The 20,519-nt window shown below is 46.9% G+C and overlaps 1 protein-coding gene across 2 annotated transcripts in view; it reads left to right on the plus strand.

The window, feature by feature from the left end:
* RFC5 (replication factor C subunit 5) overlaps window positions 1-20,519 on the plus strand; it is a 490,240-nt gene that overhangs the window by 466,842 nt on the left and 2,879 nt on the right. Inside the window, exons 2-11 of one of the 2 annotated variants that reach the window (XM_084868365.1) lie at window positions 11,894-12,024; window positions 13,623-13,687; window positions 13,951-14,087; window positions 15,350-15,429; window positions 16,099-16,172; window positions 17,313-17,472; window positions 18,117-18,198; window positions 18,608-18,737; window positions 19,315-19,392; window positions 20,361-20,415. In XM_084868365.1, coding sequence (XP_084724491.1) covers window positions 11,969-12,024; window positions 13,623-13,687; window positions 13,951-14,087; window positions 15,350-15,429; window positions 16,099-16,172; window positions 17,313-17,472; window positions 18,117-18,198; window positions 18,608-18,737; window positions 19,315-19,392; window positions 20,361-20,415 — 917 coding nt within the window. In that variant the 5' untranslated portion in view covers window positions 11,894-11,968. Of the gene's footprint in view, window positions 1-11,839; window positions 12,025-13,622; window positions 13,688-13,950; window positions 14,088-15,349; window positions 15,430-16,098; window positions 16,173-17,312; window positions 17,473-18,116; window positions 18,199-18,607; window positions 18,738-19,314; window positions 19,393-20,360; window positions 20,416-20,519 lie in introns of those variants that run through there. The other variant, XM_084868364.1, reaches the window with a different exon arrangement.

Below are 20,519 nucleotides of genomic sequence, written 5' to 3' on the forward strand. Positions count from 1 at the left end.
GATCTTACCATTGAAAGCCTTGCTGGCGCTAAGCAGATGGATACTTTTGACACACGTATGTATGGAATGAAGTTCCATGACTATCCAAACACGCCAACCCCTTCCATGGCATTTGGGATTATGCAATGGAAAATGTTTCCAGTGATGCCCTTTTATGTGTTAATTTTGCAAAATGTATTCTCAATTATAATTTCAAATCACCTGAGCAACAGAAGAACATTAGAAGTTGCATAAAAACCAAGGACTTATTTAAATTTAGCATTAAGGAAACATTTTAATTAGTTGGCACAAACTGAAGATAACCCGTATTTCACAAGCCAGTTCCAGTTGACACTTGCCAGAATATGACATATTGAATATTTGTTTTTGTCTAATACCCCTTAGACTAAGAAAAAAATTACAGCAGAGGGGGTAAAATAATCCACTCCCATGAGACTGAGGAAACTCTAATTAGACCCCTCTAAGGAAGAAACATGCTTTTGTGAAAAAAAAAATTTTAATGTGTACTTTACATGACCTTTAAGTTTCAAGACTTTTTCAAAACACAATTGTCCAACCTTCATATTAATTAAGATGCCAGATATTTTAATGTCCTGCTTACCTGCCAAGTCTCATCAGTTGGGACCAATATTTAATTTTAAGGGGCCTCCCTTTTAAAAAAAAAAAAATACACTTTCTCATATTTTGAAAGAGGTTTTTTTGTTGTTGTTGTTGTTTTTTTTTAAGTATATTTTGCCCATTTATGTCTTTGAAACATGTGGACTACCTTCAAGTTTAAAAATTCTCCTCCATATTGACTTGGGACAGCCTTGGCTCATCCATTTCAGTACTCTCTCTTGCTTTACTTCTCAGCAGCGCATTTATTTAAAATACACATTTTAACAATCCCATCGTCACTGAGGCTGGGCCAAATGCTTTGACAGCGAGAGTAGGGGGACTGGCGGGCGGGATGGAATGTCTCTGAGGAGCAGCTTTGGTGTAGCATCTGCTCTACAGCACAGAGTCCTATAACGCTACCCTACAACGCGATGGCGGGAACCTGCGTTTTCTTATTACTGTTTCTCCTCGAACTGAATCCTCAGTCTTTTGCCAAGATGAAGGTCCATTTCTCACTTCGCTACCTCTCCCTGAGGGCAGGCGGGCAGCAGCCCCCTTGTTTAGCACACAGACTGTACAACAGGTACACGCCCCGTGTTTTTTTGTCTCTGCATTTTCAGCCTCACAGACCCAAAGGCAGCGGGACCCGTGCCTGGACTTACATCAGACAGAGCCCAGCAGAATGTAGCTCCACTCCCATCACCTCCTTCCTAACACCTTTTTCTTCTTTTTCAGTCATGATGACCCCACAGAGTCCAGCCCAGGGCAGTAATGCACAGAGAATCAGGAAAGATACCAGAAGAAGAAATATTTTTTTTATATGTTGCCAGCCTGGAGGGCCTGTTATTAGTGTGACAGAATAACGTAATTGAGAAATTAACTGGACTTGTTTTCTACTCTGGACTCATCACAAAGACTACGCCCCCCCCCCCTCCCCCGAAGCAATTAAGCCTCCCAGAGCCCTGAGGTGCTGGGTTTGCCTCCCTCAGCGGAGCTCAGGCGCCTGGAACTTTGGGATTTGGAGCTGGATTATCAAAAGGCCAGGCCCTTGCGGGGAAGGAGGTGGGAGTGCTGTGTGAGCGGAGTGGCCCAGCTTCCTGGAGACCTGCACAGGAGGGAAGCAGAGCACAGCGAGGAGCAGGATGGTGGGTGAGAGCCGCATTGAACGGCGGTACCCGGGGCCTGACCCGCTGACACGTGCACACGAACTGCCTGGAGACCTGAAGTGCAATTTTGATTCAAGAAGTCTGGAGGGGGTCCAGAGACTCGGCGTTTCTAAGAAGCTCCCAAAGGCGCCAGTGCTATCGGTCCTGGGAGTCGTAAGGGGTAAGGAGGAGAAGGGAGGACTTCAAAGGAGGCCCCGGGAAGGCTAAGTTTGGAACCACTGGAAGCAGTGGCAACAGTTCTGGTGGCGGAGTGGTACGCGGGGGCAAAGCACACTGTTACCACCAGCCGCCCATCGCCAAAGGATCGTGTCAGTCTGCACTTGGAGCATCTATTCCAACAGCTACAGAAAGAACTGAGCACTAAAGCCCTTCTCCAAATTATTCGGCCGTTTCCCCCTCAGCCTCTTAGGATTCTTAAATGACCCCAGGGAAGGGGAGGAACCCAACACCCCACAGATTGCATTTCCAGACTACCGTGGCTTGAGAAAGGATCAGCGGAGGACCTGAGTCAAATATATTTAATATAAAAAAAATTAAGAAATGTTCTTGTTTTTTCGCCCAAGTATCATGGAGCAAATTCAGATGAGTTACCCTTTTAATCTCAAACTTAAAGAGAATCGGATTCAGGAATCAATAAGTAACCATTTGTCAGTTTTTCTTTTTTTTAAAATATATTTTTAAAAATATATTTTAAAAAAATATATTTATTTTATAATATATTTAAGGGGGCTCCTTAGCCCGACCTGCGCCCTCTAGCAGTCCGAGACCCCCCGAGGGGTCTTCAGTGCTGATGCAGAGCTGGGAGAGGCTCCCCCCCTGACCAGGAATCAAACCGTGACCTCCTGGCTCATAGGTCGATGCTCAACCACTGAGCCAGGCCAGCCAGGCCATCAGTTTTTCAATCAACAAATGTTAGAGACTGATGAATGGATTTCCCTGAGCCCTCGTATGGGGCATTTGGGAGCTTCTGACAAGAAAAAGTAGTTGAAGGACTCAAGTGCCCCAAAAGATCTGAGGGCTTAAATAAACTCCTGATCAGCCCATGATTGTGCCATGGTCACCAAAGAAAATGGCCCTTCCCTTATACACACTCTCCAAATTGCTCTTTGAGATTTTTTTTCCTTCTTCAAGTCCCTGCTCTTTATTTAAATATGACTTCACCAGGATAGACATGTCCAGGGGAAAGACCCAGTTTGATTTTCTTCTGCCAGCAGCTTCCAAAGATAGCCTCGGACCCCCCCCCCCCCATAAAAACAAGTCTGGGGGGGGGCAATGTTAAAATATGTACACAGATAATAATTTAATAAAAATTAAAAAAAAATAAAAACAAGTCATAAGCCGAAACCGGTTTGGCTCAGTGGATAGAGCATCGGCCTGCAAACTGAAAGGCCCAGGGTTCGATTCCGGTCAAGGGCATGTACCTTGGTTGCGGGCACACCCCCAGTTGGCGGTGTGCAGGAGGCAGCTGATTGATGTTTCTCTCTAATTGATGTTTCTAACTCTCTCTCTCTCTCCCTTCCTCTCTGTAAGAAATCAATAAAAATATTTTTTTATAAAACGTCTTAAAAAGAAATGAAGGCAGTAGGTGCTGTGTCCAAAGCCCAGTTTGTTCCAACGCTGACAGGAATGGACTCCAGGAGTCCCTTTTCCCGAGCTGATTTCAAGAGCAGATGCCTTTCCCTGGTCATTTTGTTTGTAACCTCTGACCCAGCCATCCCCACGATCTGATGTTTTATTAAGGCATTTCCAGATCTGCTGCTGATGATAGAGGAAATTGTGTGCCTGTCACAAATCCATACAGAGAGATCAGCCTGATTTGCCCTCAATCCTCCAGGTCCAAAATCCAAACCGAAGGTAAGGAGGAATGGCCATGGATTTTGCCTGATCTTCTGTCCTTGAGAGACTAAAAGTGATCCTACAGCAGTTTTGTTGGGCCAACAGATTTTGTTGTTGTTGTTGTTTTTAACTTGTTGACATTCAAATATAGGAATTTCACCAAAAAATCCACATTTCTGCCGAAACCAGTTTGGCTCAGTGGTAGAGCGTCGGTCTGCAGACTGAAAGGTCCCAGGTTCGATTCCGGTCAAGGGCATGTACATTGGTTGCGGGTGCATCCCCGGTAGGGGGTGTGCAAGAGGTAGCTGGTCGATGTTTCTCTCTCATCAACGTTTCTAGCTCTCTATCCCTCTTCCTTCCTCTCTGTAAAAAAGAAAAAAGAAAAAAAATCATTAAATTAAAAAAAATCCACATTTCTGTTTCTTTTGACAACTCAGAAGATCTGGCAACACTTGGTGGCCGCCTCCAATGCTGAATTCTGGCGCAGTGGACATGTGTGGTCCCCTGGCCTTCCCTCTTCCACGTTCAGGAGAGACTCCTGTTCAGAGGCCTGATGAGAGGCAGATGTCTTTCCCATCATTCACGTCGTCTGCCAGGTTCTCCCCAGCTGATGACCCAGGTCTGGCCGATTTGGCCCGTCTCCCAGGTTTTTAAATGGGGTGCTAATTTTAGGAAGAACCCAGTGCAGGAGAGAACTGGGGGTTCTTTATGACAGTAGAAATGGTGGGAGAAACACCCAGTTCTAGGGACTGTAGGGGCAGTAGGATCCCAAGGTCAACAGCAGCAGCGGTTTCCTTCCTGGCTTGGTGCTGTGGAGTGACTTTGACCATGGTTTTAGTTCTATGGCCCTTCGCTGTCCCATTTCCCAAGTCCTGTTCGCCAGCCTGCCGGCTGATTGTGAGCTGTTCAATATTTCCTTGCTACAATCCTTAAATCTTTCATCTAGAAACTCTGCTTCTTGAGGTAGGGCACAGTCTCCACCACATCCTCTTCCTTTATACCCTAACTTCCAACTACATATAGACATGTGGGCTTGTAACCCTGGTCTCCATCTCCCTTTCTATTCAAACCGGTAGAATGTTGGCATTGAGAGAGAAGCTAAAAGTCACCTGCCATGCGGATCACAAAGTAATGAGAAAAGTTTACCAGAACCACCCCCTTACATCAAGTCCCCTTAATCTCATTGGACAGAACTGGGTCACCTTTCGCCCTGTAAGCCAATCAGGGGAACTAGGGTTGCTGTGGTCGGCTTATAGTTCAACTTTGGCTGAATATTAGAATCCCCTAGAAAGCATTTTAAAACACCAATGCTGGCCAGTTCAGACGGCTCCACAGGGGAGTTTTACCAAGCATTCAAAGAAGAACTAACACCTCTACTCCTCAAACTGTTTTAGAAAATTCAAGAGGAAGGAACACTTCCAAGCTCTTTCTATGAAGCCAGCGTTACCCTAATTCCAAAACCAGATAAAGACACTACAAAGAAAGAGAATTACAGGCCAATGTCCCTGATGAACATAGATGCTAAAATCCTCAACAAAATATTAGTAAATTGCATCCAGCAATATATTAAAAAGATCATACACCATGACCAAGTGGGATTTATTCCAGGGATGTCAGGCTGGTACAATATTCACAAATCAATAAACATGATACATCACATAAACAAGTTGAAAGACAAAAATCACATGATCATATCAATAAGATACAGAAAAAGCATTCAACAAAATCCAACACCCATTTTTTATAAAAACTCTCAGCAAAGTTGGAATAGAGGAATCATACCTCAAGATAATAAAAGCCTTATATGACAAACCTACAGCCAACATCATACTCAATGGGCAAAAGCTAAAACCATTTCCCCTAAGAACAGGAACAAGACAGGGATGCCCACTTTTACCACTCTTGTTTGATATAGTACTGGAAGTGCTAGCCATAGGGATCAGACAAGAAGAAGAAATAAAAGGCATCCGAATTGGAAAAGAAGAAGTAAAACTGTCATTATTCGCAGATGATATCATACTGTACATAGAAAACCCTAAAGACTCCATCAAAAAAAGTACTAGTTTTAATAAATGAATTTGGCAGTGCAGCAGGATACAAAATTAACACCCAGAAATCTATGGCTTTTTTTATACACTAATAATGAACTCACAGAAAGATAAACAAACAAACAAAAAAATCCCATTTACCGCCGAAACCGGTTTGGCTCAGTGGTAGAGCGTCGGTCTGCAGACTGAAGGGTCCCAGGTTCGATTCCGGTCAGAGGCATGTTCATTGATTGCGGGCACATCCCCGGTAGGGTGTGTGCAAGAGGCAGCTGGTCGATGTTCCTCTCTCATCGACGTTTCTAACTCTCTATCTCTCTCCCTTCCTCTCTGTAAAAAATCAATAAAATATATATTTTTTAAAAATCCCATTTACCATTGTACACACACACACACACAAAAGATACCTAGGAATAAACTTAACTAAGGAGGCAAAATACTTGTACTTGGAAAACTACAGGACATTGAATAAAGAGATATAGGAAGACATAAACAAATGGAAGAGTATACCGTGTTCATGGATTGGTAGAAGCAACATCATTAAAATGTCCATACTAAAAAAATAAAAAAATAAAAATAAAATAAAATGTCCATACTACCCAAAGCAATCTAAAGACTCAATGTAATCCCCATTAAGATACCAAGGGAATATTTCACAGATCTAGAACAAACTCTCCAAAAATTTATATGGAATTTTAAAAAGACCCTGAATAGCTAGAGCAATCCTGGGAAAGAACAAAGTTGGAGGGATCAAGCTGTATTACAAAGCCACTGTTCTCAAAACTGCCTTGTACTGGCACAAGAACAGACATATAGCCAGTGGCCGGCAAACTGCTACTTGCAAGCCACATGCGGCTCTTTGGCCCCTTGAGTGTGGCTCATCCACAAAATACCACGTGTGGGTGTGCACGTACAGTGTGATTGAAACTTCGTGGCCCATGCACAGCAGTTCATTCTCGGCTCTCAAAAGAAATTTCAATCGTTGTACTGTTGATATTTGGCTCTGTTGACTAAGGAGTTTGCCCACCACTGATATAGACCAATGAAACCAAACAGAGAACCCAGAAATCAACTGAAGCCATTATGCTCAATTAATATTTGACAAAGGAGGCAAGAGCATACAATGGAGTCAAAACAATCTCTTCAATAAGTGGTGTTGAGAAAATTGGACAGATAGATGCAAAAAAAAAAGTGAAACTAGACCACCAACTTACACCATACACAAAAATAAAATCAAAATGGATAAAGGACTTAAACATAAGACAGGAAACCATAACAATCTCAGAAGAACCCATATCAGACATATGCCATAGCAAATATCTTTACCGATATATCTCCTAGGGCAATGGAAATGAAGGGAAAAAAATAAACAAATGTGATTACATCAAAATAAAAACCTCTGCACAGCAAAAGAAACCATCAACAAAACAACAAGAAAGTCCACTACACGGGAGAACACATTTGCCAATGTTATCTCCCATAAGGGTTTAATACCCAACATTTATAGGGAATTCATACAACTTAACAAAAAGAAGATAAATAATCCAATCAAAAAATGGGCAAAGAAACTAAATAGACACTTTTCAAAAGAGGTAATACAGAAGGCCAAGAGACATATGAAAACATGCTCAAAGTCACTGAGAGATGCAAATCAAAACAACAATGCGGTACCATCTCACACCTGTCAGAATGGCTATCATCAACAAATCAACAAACGACAAGTGCTGGCGAGGATGCGGAGAAAAAGGAACCCTCGTGCACTGCTAGTGGGAATGCAGACTGGTGCAGCCACTGTGGAGAACAGTATGGAGTTTCCTCAAAAAACTGAAAATGGAACTCCCATTTGACCCAGTAATCCCACTTACACAAATATATCCCAAGAAATCAGAAACACCAATCAGAAAGGGTATATGCACCCTTAGGTTCATACGAGCACAATTTATAATAACAAAGATTTGGAAACAGCCTAAGTGCCCATCAGCAGATGAGTGGATTAAAAATGGTGGTACTTCTACACAATGGAATACTACGCTGCTATAAAAAAGAAGGCATTCTTACCATTTATAACAGCATGGATGGACCTGGAGAGCATTATGCTAAGTGAACTAAACCAGTCGGAGAAAGATAAATATCACATGATCTCATTCATTTGTGGAATACAATGAACAGAAACTGATGAACAAAATAGAGCCAGAGGAAAAAAAATATTTTAGAATATAATAGAAGTAATCCTGTTATTTGCAAATTTTTTATATTTTCTACAACTTTTGTGATATTATACTGTTAGTACAGTTTTGGTAATATTATTATACTTAAAATTTTTTCTTGAAATATTGATGTTTATTATATGTAATATTATTATATTAAAATCTTTTTTTAAATGAAAATAAAATACCCATGCTCGGTCCTACACACACACACACACACACACACACGTGTCTAATTTAATTCATCTGGCTGGATTTCTGGCATTGGAATTTTTTTTTTAATTAAAAAAATATTTTATTGATTTTTTACAGAGAGGAAGAGAGAGGGACAGAGAGTTAGAAACATCGATGAGAGAGAATCATCGGTCAGCTGCCTCCTGCACACCCCCTACTGGGGATGTGCCCGCAACCAAGGTATAATACATGCCCTTGACCAGAATCGAACCTGGGACCTTTCAGTCCGCAGGCCGACGCTCTATACACTGAGCCAAACCAGCTTTGGCATCTGGCACTGGAATTTTTAAAATCCTCAGCTACTTTTAATGTGGTCCCTCTCTCTTGTCCAGCCCTCCACTCCTCCCATTTTATAAGTGCCAATACTGAGGTCCAAAGAGATACTAAACAACTTGCCCAAAGGCCTATACCTTCAAATAATTGCAAAAGCAGAAACAAACAAAACCACACACCCACGTGAATGACATTCAGTGGGACGCCTTCTTTTTCTCAGAACAGGCGTCTGAGTACCCATTCTTAGAAAGTGGAGTGGTGGAGAGCTCAAGGGCGGAGACACAGCAGAGTGCGTGGCAGTGATTCCCAAATGTGATCACATCAGAACCCCCTGGGGGGCCTGTTACAACACAGCCGGCTGGGCCCCCTCGGAGGGTCAGGTTCCATGCGTGTGGGGTGGGGAGGAGAATAACATTCTAACAGGGCCCCAGGGGACAGCTGGTGCTGCTGGTCCAGGACCACACCAGCACCGTGGCGAAGGCTCAGGCTAAAGAACTGCGCTGCCTGGTGAGATCCGGTTCTGCCCTGACATCTCGTCAGAACATGGGCAAGTCACTTAGCATTTGTGAAACGGGGCTGATATTCGTTTGGGCTTATCGTAACCATCAAATGAGTATAATACACATATAGCATTTAGAACTGTGTCTGGCCGAAACCGGTTTGGCTCAGTGGATAGAGCTTCGGTCTGTGGACTGAAAGGTCCCAGGTTCGATTCTGGTCAAGGGCATGCACCTTGGTTGCCTGCCAGCACATCCCGGTGGGGGATGTGCAGGAGGCAGCTGGTCGATGTTTCTCTCTCATCGATGTTTCTAGCTCTCAATCCCTCCCCCTTCCTCTCTGTGAAAAATCAATAAAATATATTTAAAAAAAAAGAAAAGAAAAAGAACTGTGTCTGGCCTATAGTAACTGCTTAATAAATATGAGCTATCACCACTCATTCGTTCATTCACTGAACAATTATTAATTAAGTGCTTCCTTTGAGCCAGGCTCTGTTCCTGGCACCGGAAGTACAGTGGTGAGTAAGCTCAGAGCCCAGCTTCCCAAGGAGCTTGCAATGCACGGTGGAGGCACAAGATACCTTGCAAACACATCACATTGAGAGGGCAGGGCGGGGTGAGGGGGCAGGGCGGGGCGAGAGGGCTGGGCGGGGTGAGAGGGCAGGGCGGGGTGAGAGGGCAGGGCGGGGCGGGTCCAGCTCCCGGTAAATGGACCCTAGGCCTAACCCAACCAATCAGGTCAGCCAAGGTAGCGGGACCACCCTCCCTATAAAACCCATTGATGTGTTAAGTTCTTCCTCTTTCTCGCCATGCCCTCGTTGGTGTAAGTGGGACTGAGCTCGGACTAGTCCGAAATAAATAACAGGCTTTCTGAAATTGCATCGGATTCGGCTCCCTGGTAGTCTTTGGGGTTTAAGACACTTGGGCATAACACACATGTCACCCAGAAGAATGCTGCGCACCCAGCGTGCTGAACAGCAGGCGCACACAGAATTTCGTGAGAACTTGATCCAGTCTCGTTCGCATCTTCCAGTTCAAGGAAGTGGCGGCATCAAGTTTCTAATGCACAGGCCCCTTAGCAAGAGGGCTCCTGCCGTGGTGCCCGAATGAGCCCAGGCTATGGCACTTGGTCAAGGTTCTCCACAGCGATAGAACCAATAGAAAAATTATATATCTATATCTAATCTATATCTATCTATATCTGTATCTATATATCTATCTATGTATATATATCCATGTGTCACTTATATTTATATTTATGCAGATTTAAAAATATATTTCTATATTCTACAATAAATATACACTATTACTATATAGCATTGTGCATTAATAACCTAGTTACATAAGAGATATTTTAAATATTTATATAGATGGTTATGTATATATTATAGAAATTGGCTCAGTGACTGTGGAGGCCAGGAAGTCCCACCCTGCGCCATCTGGAAGCTGAAGGCCTGGGGAAGCGGGAGGTATAACAGTCTGATTCCTAAGGCCTGGGAATCAAGAGCATAGGTGTCCCAGGACAGAAGAAGATGGATGTCCCAGCTCAAAACAGAGGGCACATTCACCTGCCTCTGCCTTTCTGTGCGAGGCAGCCCCTCAACAGCTTAGGTGCCCAGTCACGTGGGTTCAGAAGGTCTTCTTTACTCCGTCTGCTAGCTCCAATGCCAGTCTCTCCCAGAAACATCCTCGGAGACACATTTCATAAATAACACAAAAATTCACCCTCCCAGCACAGCCACACCGGCCAATAATACCTTAGGGTTTGTTCGAGAGGGGACATTCAAGACGACAGCAGGCAGACTGGGGAGAGGGCTAGAAGCAGAGAGAAGGCGTCCACACACTGGATGCTCTCTAGATGTCACTTCATGTAATCCTCAGAATCATTGAGGGGCCGGCATTGTGGGAGGAGAGGAAGCTGAGTGGGGGAAGTGGGACGCGAATGACCTGAGCAATTCCATGAGAGCTGGCCTGGCAGCAAGCAGAGTGGGGGCCACTGTCACACCACCAGCCACGTCTGCCCCCTTCTTCTGAAGCCCCAGGCAGGGCGAGCGTGAAGCCATAACTGCAGCCCTGTATTTGCCCACGGTCCCTCTATCTGTTCCCCAAGCAAGTGACAGCGATGTAACAAGATGCACGGAGCAGCGACAGCTGCTTCTGAGCCAGAACACTGTGACCCCAGGCCAGCCTCATACCCCAGATGGTCTTCCTCAACATGTAAAAAAAATAAAAGAAAAAATAAAGAAAAACCTTTATTCAAGATGTAAAAGACACTGATTGCTGGGGAATACAGACCAGTAAATCAGAAGAAAATGAAAGTGGGCCATAATCCTCTCACTTCAGGGGGAAAAAACAACTAAAATTTTGATAGCAATTCCCCTCTTACCTTCCAATCACAGGGAGCCTGTCCTCTGGGCCTTTAGCTGCCCTTTGCAGCTGCACATGTTAGCTACCTGGGTGTCCTTTGTTTGTGTGGTTTCCACTGGGACCTGTTTCTGGGGGGAGGGTCTCCATTTTGCTGGGTGAGGAGCATGGGTTTGGGGCACGTTGAGGGTGTTTGTGTGGAGTTGTTTTTCTGTTCGCAGCGCTCACCTCACCGCTTTGGGGCCAATTGTTTTTCCAGGCCCTTTGCAGATGGCATCTGCATTCTAGAGCTGGCGCATCATGTGGGGATGTTTTTCCTCCGGGTTTTACAGCGCCGGCGGCCCTCTGGCCCTTTGAACGGCCAGCGTTCGGACGTCGGCGATGCCTGGCCTCGGCTTTAGCCGGGAGCCTGCGATGTGCAATGGCGCCTGGCAGTGGCAGGGGTGGCCTTGCCTCTCCCCGCCGCCCCTCTCCCCGGGCTCAGGGAGGTTCCCGGCGAGGCAGAGAGGGCAGCGCGAGGGAGGCCGAGGGCCCGCGCTTCACGGTCACTAGGCAACAGGCGCCTTAGCAACAGAGAGGGGGCGGGACCTAGAGAGGAAGTCGGAAGCAGCGACTAAGTCTCGCGAGAGCTGCTTTTGCGCGCGCGAACTCCAAGTGCGAGGGTCCCGGGAGTGGGTCTGGGCTGAGCTCGGTGCTGACCCCCGGGGACGCCGCGGCTCCAGCGGGTTGGACGCCTTCATCGCCCCGCCATGGAGACCTCAGCGCAGCCGCAGCCTGCGGCGTCCAAGATCCGGAACCTGCCCTGGTAGGAGAGGCCTGGCTGCCGGGGGAAAGGGGAGGCGGTGGGCGGGTAGGCAAGGGGCCGGGGCCCCGCGGGACTTCATCCCTGCGTCCCGGACCTCCGTCTCGACCTCCCCTGCTCCCGAGTCTCCCTCCGTTCTTAGGGCTTTTCCAGGGCTTTCGCACCTGGATGACAGCACGGGGATTTGATCCCGCGTCTTGACATGGCATCGGCCACAGTGCCAAAATGTTCGACGCGATGACTGGTCAAATTCTACACTAAAATAATCATCACACCCTCTAGGTAACTCTTATTTAGGTGGCCTTCTGTTAGGTCAGCAGGAACCCGATTAGACGTTTGATCTTTACAAAGATCCTAGGAGGTAGGTGTTCCTTATTCCAGTGTTGCAGTTGGAGTAATACAGCCAAAAGGTTAAATGGTTTGCATTAGATCCAGAACTAGAAAATGGGTTTGGATTTGAACCCAAGTGGTCTGAATTCAGACTTGTATTCACAGCTATGGCCTGATGATGTGTTAAAGACCACAGGGATTTGGCTCAATTGCAGCAAATTCCAGGTTGTTCTTGTCTAATAATAACTTCAATTCGTTTTTATCGTTGTAAAAACACGTCACTTACCGTTTATGGCTGAATTCAGTGCCATTCAGAACATTTAGAATGTTGTGCAACCATCCCCCTATCTAGTTCCAAAAATTTTCATCACCCAAGATGGAAACCACATACCCATTGGCAGTCAGTCACTCCTCATTTCTCCCTCTCTTAGCCCCCGGCAAACTCTAATCTGCTTTCTCTCTCGATGAATTTGCCTTTTCTGGATATTTCATATAAATACGGTCAATATGTGGGCCTTTGTCTTAATTTACCATGTTTTCAAGGTTCATCCATGATGTAGTATGTAACACCATTTCTTTTTATGGGTGAATGCTAGTCCATTGTTTGGATATACCATCATTAGTATCTGTTTCTGTATATTGGGTGTGAGTTCATATTTGAGTTCACCTTGAAATCATAGGTGCCCATCCAAGCTGACGTTATAGGCAGAGAGCTGGAAAGGTGAAAATTAGAGTTTATCAACCTCAGCATTATTGACATTTTGGGCCAGATTCTTATTGGGGGGGAGAGGATGAGGATTGTCCTGTGCATTAGAGGATCTTTAGCAGCATTCCTGGGGCCCACCCACTATCACGGGTCTTCAAACTACGGCCCGCGGGCCACATGCGGCCTGCAGAGGAGTCTGATCCGGCCCGCCAGGTTTTTTGGGCAGTGAGCGCAGCCGAGGTGTTACAGTAGGAATTAGTAGTTCATATAGTCCGGCCCTCCAGCTCTCTGAGGGACCGTGATCTGGCCCCCACTTTAAAAAGTTTGAGGACCCCTGCGACTAGATGCCAGTAGCAACCTCCACCCAGCTGTGACAATGAAAATGTCTTCAGGTATGGCCAGATGCTCCCTGGTTGAGAACCACCGGTCTGTATTCAAACATAGAGGGTTTTGTTTCTCTTCCTCTTTTAGTTAGGATACGAAAGGATTCGAAAGGGTTCTTTTGCACATAACAACCTGTTCTTGCATTTATGTGTGAAGTAATCCATGCTAAATTATATTTCAGGGTTGAAAAATACCGGCCACAGACACTGGGCGATCTCATTTCTCATCAGGACATTTTGAGTACCAGTAAGCATCCACGTCATCCTAGTTTCTTGGTGGTGTTGTCTCTGCCGGGCAAGCCCTTGGAAGAGGCTCGCTGAGCTTTGTGGGAGGAAGAGGCTCGCTGAGCTTTGTGGGAGGTTGCTGTAAGCATGGGGTCCTTCGGGCCTTTTATTCCCGCCTCTGCCTCTGCTTAAACGTGAGGTGGCAGTACCTTCCACCCACCTCGAGGGCCCACAGTGAGTGCCGCTCTCAGAAACTGATGGAGTCTCTTTCTCCCCAACCCTCAGTTCAGAAGTTTATCAGTGAAGACCGACTGCCACACCTGCTTCTCTACGGTCCTCCGGGGACTGGAAAGACGTCCACCATCCTGGCCTGTGCCAAACAGCTGTACAAAGATAAAGAGTTCGGCTCCATGGTCTTGGAGGTAAACGGGGTTGTTATTAGTTGACAAAAGGACTCCAGTCTCTCTCGGTTCTGCTGCTTCTGTTTTAGTTCACAAGGAAGTTGTCCTGTTGGTTGGGAAAGAAGCAGACAGGATAGGTCAACTCACTTTTTTCTATAATGGACATGTTGGTCTGGATTGGCATTAGCAAGAAGGCAGTTGTGGGGCTTGGTTCCTTCCCTGTTATTGCCAGCTTGTACCACACACTCCGTGGTCACTCAGTTGCTGGCTGCCTCCGTGTGCCCCTCCATGTGCCCCTCCACGTTGCTGCAATGGGTTCTTGTCCGGACAGCTGAACTGCACGGGCTACAAGCTCCCTTACTCTCTGGCTCCTGATTAGGCCTGGCCAATAGGGGTCGCACTGCCTTCTCAGGTGGCATCACCATGACCTCACCGACCAGCTAAGTCTTACACGTGTCAAACACAAGGCCCGCGGGCCAAATCCAGCCCGCCAGGCCTTGCAATGTGGCCCGCACCGCGCTGTCATCACTGCACTCCGCTGTCAGTTTATGACATTGTCAGTTTATGACTGTTCAGTAAACCATTCGGCCCGCGATTTAGGCTGGATTTTAGATTTTGGCCCCTTCTCTGATTGAGTTCGACACCCCTAGAAGACCTGGGAGGGAATGGGCCCCAGCAGTCCCTGGCCTGCTGCGTAGCCCTGAGGTTTCCCCACACCCACCAATGCCTCTTACAATATGTCTTCATGTGATTCTCTTCAAAGCTCTGAATTTGAGGAAGCCACCTCTTCACTGCTGGACTTGACTAATACGCTTAGATTACAACATTCTAAACATTGTTGATTGCCAGAAAAACATTTAGTTTTTTTTGTTCGAGATCTTAGAACCTCGCTGCCACACCTGTTCTCACCTCAATGTGTTAAAGACACTTGGTAACTTCTGGGTTGCTCCAGGTTGTGGTGGCTAACGTTAGCATCATCCTGCTCGGGTCAGAGGTCACTAAGACCAGGCCACTTAGCTATTCCTCCAGAGTTTGCCAGGGATTGTCCTCAGAGGGGAGAGGAAAGTCAGTCTTTTGCCTTTCAGACTGAAAGATCAATCTCGTGAGCCAGGAGTTTTAATACAAACGTGACCTTGTTTTTTGAATAGTGATGATCTCTTAGCTGTCATAGGACTTGGAGACCTAGCTTGCTGAGCTAGATTGATGAAAAGGTACCTTAATTCATAAGTCATCCACCAAATAAATGTTTTTTATTTACTCTGGCCTCTCTCTTCCACACTTAGCTGAATGCTTCAGACGACAGAGGGATAGACATCGTTCGGGGACCGATCCTGAGCTTTGCTAGCACAAGGACAATATTTAAGTAAGAAATATTTGCATAATTTCTCTCCCCCGAGATTTTGATCAGTGAGATTATACAGCTGTTATTTTTTTTGTTTTGTTTTTAGCTTCCTCTTGCCAGTTTATAGAAGTAGGGGGAAATGACTGTCAAAAACAGCCATGAAAAGGAGATAAAGTACAGGGGTGGTGGTAAAAAAAAAAAAAGAAAAGAAAAAAAGTTTAAATGCAAATATTGAAATAAAATGTTATCTAAGTCTGTATTAGCAAGTTCTTGGGGGAAGCATTAACTTCATTTTATTAGTTAACTGAGGACCTATTCCACCTTTAGCCTGCATGAGCTAGTTTGAAGTTAGAAAAAAATGATCTGAGATCAGGATGAATAACCAGGATGATGGCTAAAATAAAAAAGATAAAAAGACAGGCATGAGTGAAGGAGGCAGGGGAAAAGCACTAGAGTGATGGGACACTGTGCGAAAGAAAGGTGAAGGTGCCGGAGGTGGTAACACACACACAGACGATGGGCCTCGGTTCCTGTAAGAGCTGAAGGAGCGATGGGGCGTTCCTCTGGGACCAGTGTCGGCTCCGGGAGGGAGATTCTGGGAGAAATGGCCGGAAGCTCGGCCTGATGGCGCACGGTGACTGAAGCGGAAGGGAGAGTGCAGTCTCTACCTGGTGCCATTTGTCTTCCCAGGAAAGGCTTCAAGCTGGTGATCCTGGATGAGGCGGATGCTATGACTCAGGACGCCCAGAACGCCCTGCGGAGAGGTGAGGAGGGCGCAGTCCGGCGTGTTAGCTGATGAGCACATCCGGGGAATTGGGAGCCTCGGGCATAAGATATGGCGTGGGCCTCTGCCATTTTCCTTTCTGGCCCAGAGAAATCTCTGCATACATTTCTCCATGTGTCCCACCTGACGATCTAGCCAAATCTCTCCATGTCGGGGGTTTCCCCTTTCCACAGCTTAGAGATACAGGCCCTGTTGGGATTCGTGGGGTCTCATTCTCCTGTTCAGCTGGCTTCAATTTAAGGATTGGGGATTTTGTATCATTTGATGGAAAGTCTTTCATCCCTAAATTGCTGGATGGGCATTCTGTTGTTGGTACCCTTAGATACAAAATAGCCAGGAAAATTCCAGAAATGTCATCCCTCAGAAAGCTGACATTACTTCGCTCCTTGCCGATAAATGACTTGGCAGGGAAGGGAGAGTGTCCTGTGGGTTGTCTGTCGGAAGGGGCCTGGGGCAGCTCATTTCTGTGAAAGGACACTGGTCCTCTCACTGAGACCCAGAGGTGCTCAGCTCAGAGGAAAGGCTGGCCGTTAGGCGTTCGGCGGGGAGGAGAGGCTGGGGAGGGGGAGAAAGGCAGGTGATCTGGTCCCGGAGCGTTGGCACTCTTTCTCTGGCATCTAGTTCTGCAGAGTGACTGTCCGTCTGGGCAGATCCCTGTGCAGCAGCATTGGGTTCCTCCCCAGAGAAGCTGGTGCCATAAGCATCTCAGAATTCGGGTTCTTCTCTCGTCAGTGCTCTCAGGCTTTGAGACACGGTCCACCGGAAAGTGCAAAGAGCCACCGCCTCCCCGCCTAGTAGAAGGTGGAGCATCGACCTGCCAAATGGAGTTGTATTCCAAGGGCAGGAACACCGGCTTTCCTGTCTTAATGGGATGGGATGGCGAGAGCACAGGAATCATGGTGCATCTTAAAAAAAAAAGAAGCGTTTTGTAAAGCCTGTGGGGTGACGTGTTGGTCAGATTTTGGAAAGAGAGTGGGTGATTTTCAGTCCTGACCATCCGTGACACTCTCTTGTTCCTGCAGCAGCCTCCTTTGTTTGCATTCTTGAATTCTTGTCCCATTCCTGTTCGCTGCACCAATCCTGTGACATTCCGTATTTCTGGGTTCTCTTCCTTTGCCAGTGATCGAGAAGTTTACTGAAAACACCAGGTTTTGCCTCATCTGTAACTACCTGTCCAAGATCATCCCCGCTCTGCAGTCGCGGTGTACAAGGTTCCGATTCGGTCCCCTGACCCCTGAGCTCATGGTCCCACGCCTGGAGCACGTCATAGAAGAGGAGAAGTAAGTATATGGCGAAGCAGGGGAGGAGGGGGTCTCGGGAACGGAGTGTGGGGTAAGGTGGTGTCTGTAACGGCTCCGCCGAGTCTGGGTCTGTTGGCGGCATGTCCGGGAAAGTCATTTGGTTCTTCTCCCGACTCCATCCTCCTCCCTGGACGCGGTCCCGGTTTCCTCCTCCTCCTCCTTTGTCATTGGAAACCGCACGCTGCCAAGTCGCTTCTGCCGAGATGCCTTCGCCTTGTCTGACTGGAAGGGAAGGTCCTGGGATAATACACTCTGTGTAATCAGATGCCGAGCGAGAAACCAAGCCGAGTGCTGCTTATGTGGAAGGTGCTTTGCCTCTGCGATCACACCTCTCCGTGCCCTTCCCTCCCCCGGAAGCACGGTCACAGCCAGCTATTTACACGGCGGCACCTGGCCCTCCATTAGGGTCACTCTGGACTGGGAGTGAGCCGTGACTACTGACGCGAAGCCGTCGCCCCGAAATACTAGAGTGAATTCTAGATCCTATAGATCAGGAGGGCAGCGAACTCCGTCCTCCCCTTTTCTTCTTTCGTTGTTTCCAAATCTTAATCGTTCCAGGCCACCTCGTTCCTTGGGGAATGCCTGGGCTCTCGGGGGCCTCAGCTCCACCCGTTTCCTTTCAGAGTGGATGTAAGTGAAGACGGAATGAAAGCACTTATAACTCTCTCCAGCGGAGATATGCGGCGGGCTCTCAACATTCTGCAGGTACGGTGCTCCTCGTAGCAAATCTCAAGTTGTGGCTTCGGAATCGTTTTTCAAGAAATACATAAGCAATAGTACAGCCAATCTGTAAATTCAGAAATCTAGAACTGGGAAGACCTTGACCTCCTAATGTGTTTTGATGAATTGGAGGAGTAATTTGTTGCAAACAAGGGAAAGATGGGTTAGGATTCTGCAGCTGTAACAGCCAGCAAGCTGCAGCACCCTCCCTGGGCCGCCTTTACCCGGGTGAGCAGGATTCCAGCTCCTGTGCCGAGTGGTGCTGCTGCCCACCTGCAGGCTGCCTCAGCTGTTTCCTCCCCACCTCCCTGCAACGTGGCGGCGGCTGTGGCAGCCACCCGATCCTCCCCCTGACCCTCTCCCTTCCTCTCCCCTCCTCTCCCGGTCTACGCAGAGCACCAGCATGGCCTTTGGGAAGGTGACCGAGGAGACTGTCTACACCTGCACGGGGCACCCGCTCAAGTCAGACATCGCCAACATCCTGGACTGGATGTTGAATCAGGACTTCACCACGGCATACAGAAGTATCCTTTCTCACGTTCTGCCAACAGCTTTCAGTTCCCAAGGCCTGAACTTTGACTCCAGGAGCTACAGCCAGCACCTCGCCCCTCTGGCAAGACAGTTAGCCATGTGCGAGACTGCGCAGCTTGTAAGATGTAGGAGTGAGGCGGCGTGGGTGGAGTAGATAGGTGTCTAATGCCCCGAGTTCTTCCTGAAGGACTCTGACCTGGGTACCCGGGAGCCACCTGACCCCCAGATGGAGAGATGCCGCTGGACAGTGGTGGGAACTGCAGTCATTTTCAAGGAGTAGGTTCATCTTGTCTTGCTGTGAAAGGAAAAGCTGGGTGCAGGGACGTGAAGCCACCCGGAGAGAGCATTTGGTTCTGTTCTCTCCTAGACAGCTGCCACTACTGCGTCTTTTAGAAAGCCTTACTGAAGAGGGAAATGAGAAAAGAATTGGGGTTCATGTGCAGTTTCACATCGAAACTGTACTGAGATTAGCTCTACTTTCTAAAGTCGCTCACCAGGGTGTGGATTCAAAATTATCCGCAGCACATTTGTTCTGGAACTTTCCCCTTTGCCTTAACTGCTCCTCCCTAGATATCATGGAGCTGAAGACTCTGAAGGGGCTGGCGTTACATGACATCCTGACGGAGATTCACTTGTTTGTGCACAGAGGTAACTCACAGTCTCCAGTTAGAAGCCGTCCGAAGGGGCGTGCTCTATGGTTAAGGGTAATTAGAGAAGGAAGTCGAGGCTTCATTTTTGAAGCAGAAACAGGAATGAATTATAAACTGAACCTCTCATCTTTAGTTTTGTCTTGTTGCTTAGAACTTCATTCTGAAAACACTCTGAACCCCTAGAGCTGCTGGGGAGAGTGGACACGCCTGAGGGCTAAAACTTAATTTCCTCCCGGGGTTTGTGTTGTGCAGCAGCAAGGAGTATGTTTTAATTCACATTTCAAAAGAAACATTTTTCCCAAAAGGGGAGGGAGAAGGAAGATCTATTTTCACATAAACCAAAACAGTCTTAATTAAACCATCTTAAGTTCCACTCGAGGTTGTAGCTTCTATACAGACTTGGTTCTCCGCCCCAGGCCAAGCAGTTGGCCTCTGGGGAGAACCAGGTGATGGGCTGAGCAGCCTCTTGGATGAGCTCTTTCCTCTGCAACAGCCAGCTGCACTGCTGGCCGGGTCCGTGAGTGTTGCTTCTCCGGCGCCTTTACAGGCCTTTCTGGCTGGCTGGCATGTTAGCTTCTGCCCAAGAACATGGTTGGCTCAAGCCCAGCTTTGCACTTTGAAAACTGAGCATAAATTGACTTTAAAAAAATCAATAGTTTGTTTTTAAAATTGGGAGAGGAAGCGAGACCAGCTTTTACCTTAACTTTTAGAGCCACCCATTTGCTAAAAGAGCCGTGTTGGTTACTCCTCCCTGTCCTGATCACTCTGGAATCCGGCGGGGTGGGGCGGGGCGGGGAGGGGCTCAGGGTGAAGAAATGGAGGAGATGAAAACTTGTTACTTCCTTAGAGGTGTGGTATCTAGTGATGTGAGGCAGAAAGGAAGGTGTTATCCACCTGATCTTTAAACAAGCACTTGTCTTCTACAGAATGACAGGCTCATTCATTAGATTGTGTTTTTTTCCCCAGTTGACTTTCCATCTTCAGTTCGAATACACTTGTTGACCAAAATGGCAGACATTGAGTGAGTATTTACTTCCCAATTTTAATTCTCTTCCTTCTTTTTCCCCTGTTGTGGTTTGTTTCTATTAGCTTGGTTCCAAATGTTTTGTCTAAATCATTCCTGTA

This window comes from Pipistrellus hanaki (assembly GCF_964339955.1).
Source record: "Pipistrellus hanaki genome assembly, chromosome: 19".
NCBI classification, from domain to species: Eukaryota; Metazoa; Chordata; class Mammalia; order Chiroptera; family Vespertilionidae; genus Pipistrellus; species Pipistrellus hanaki.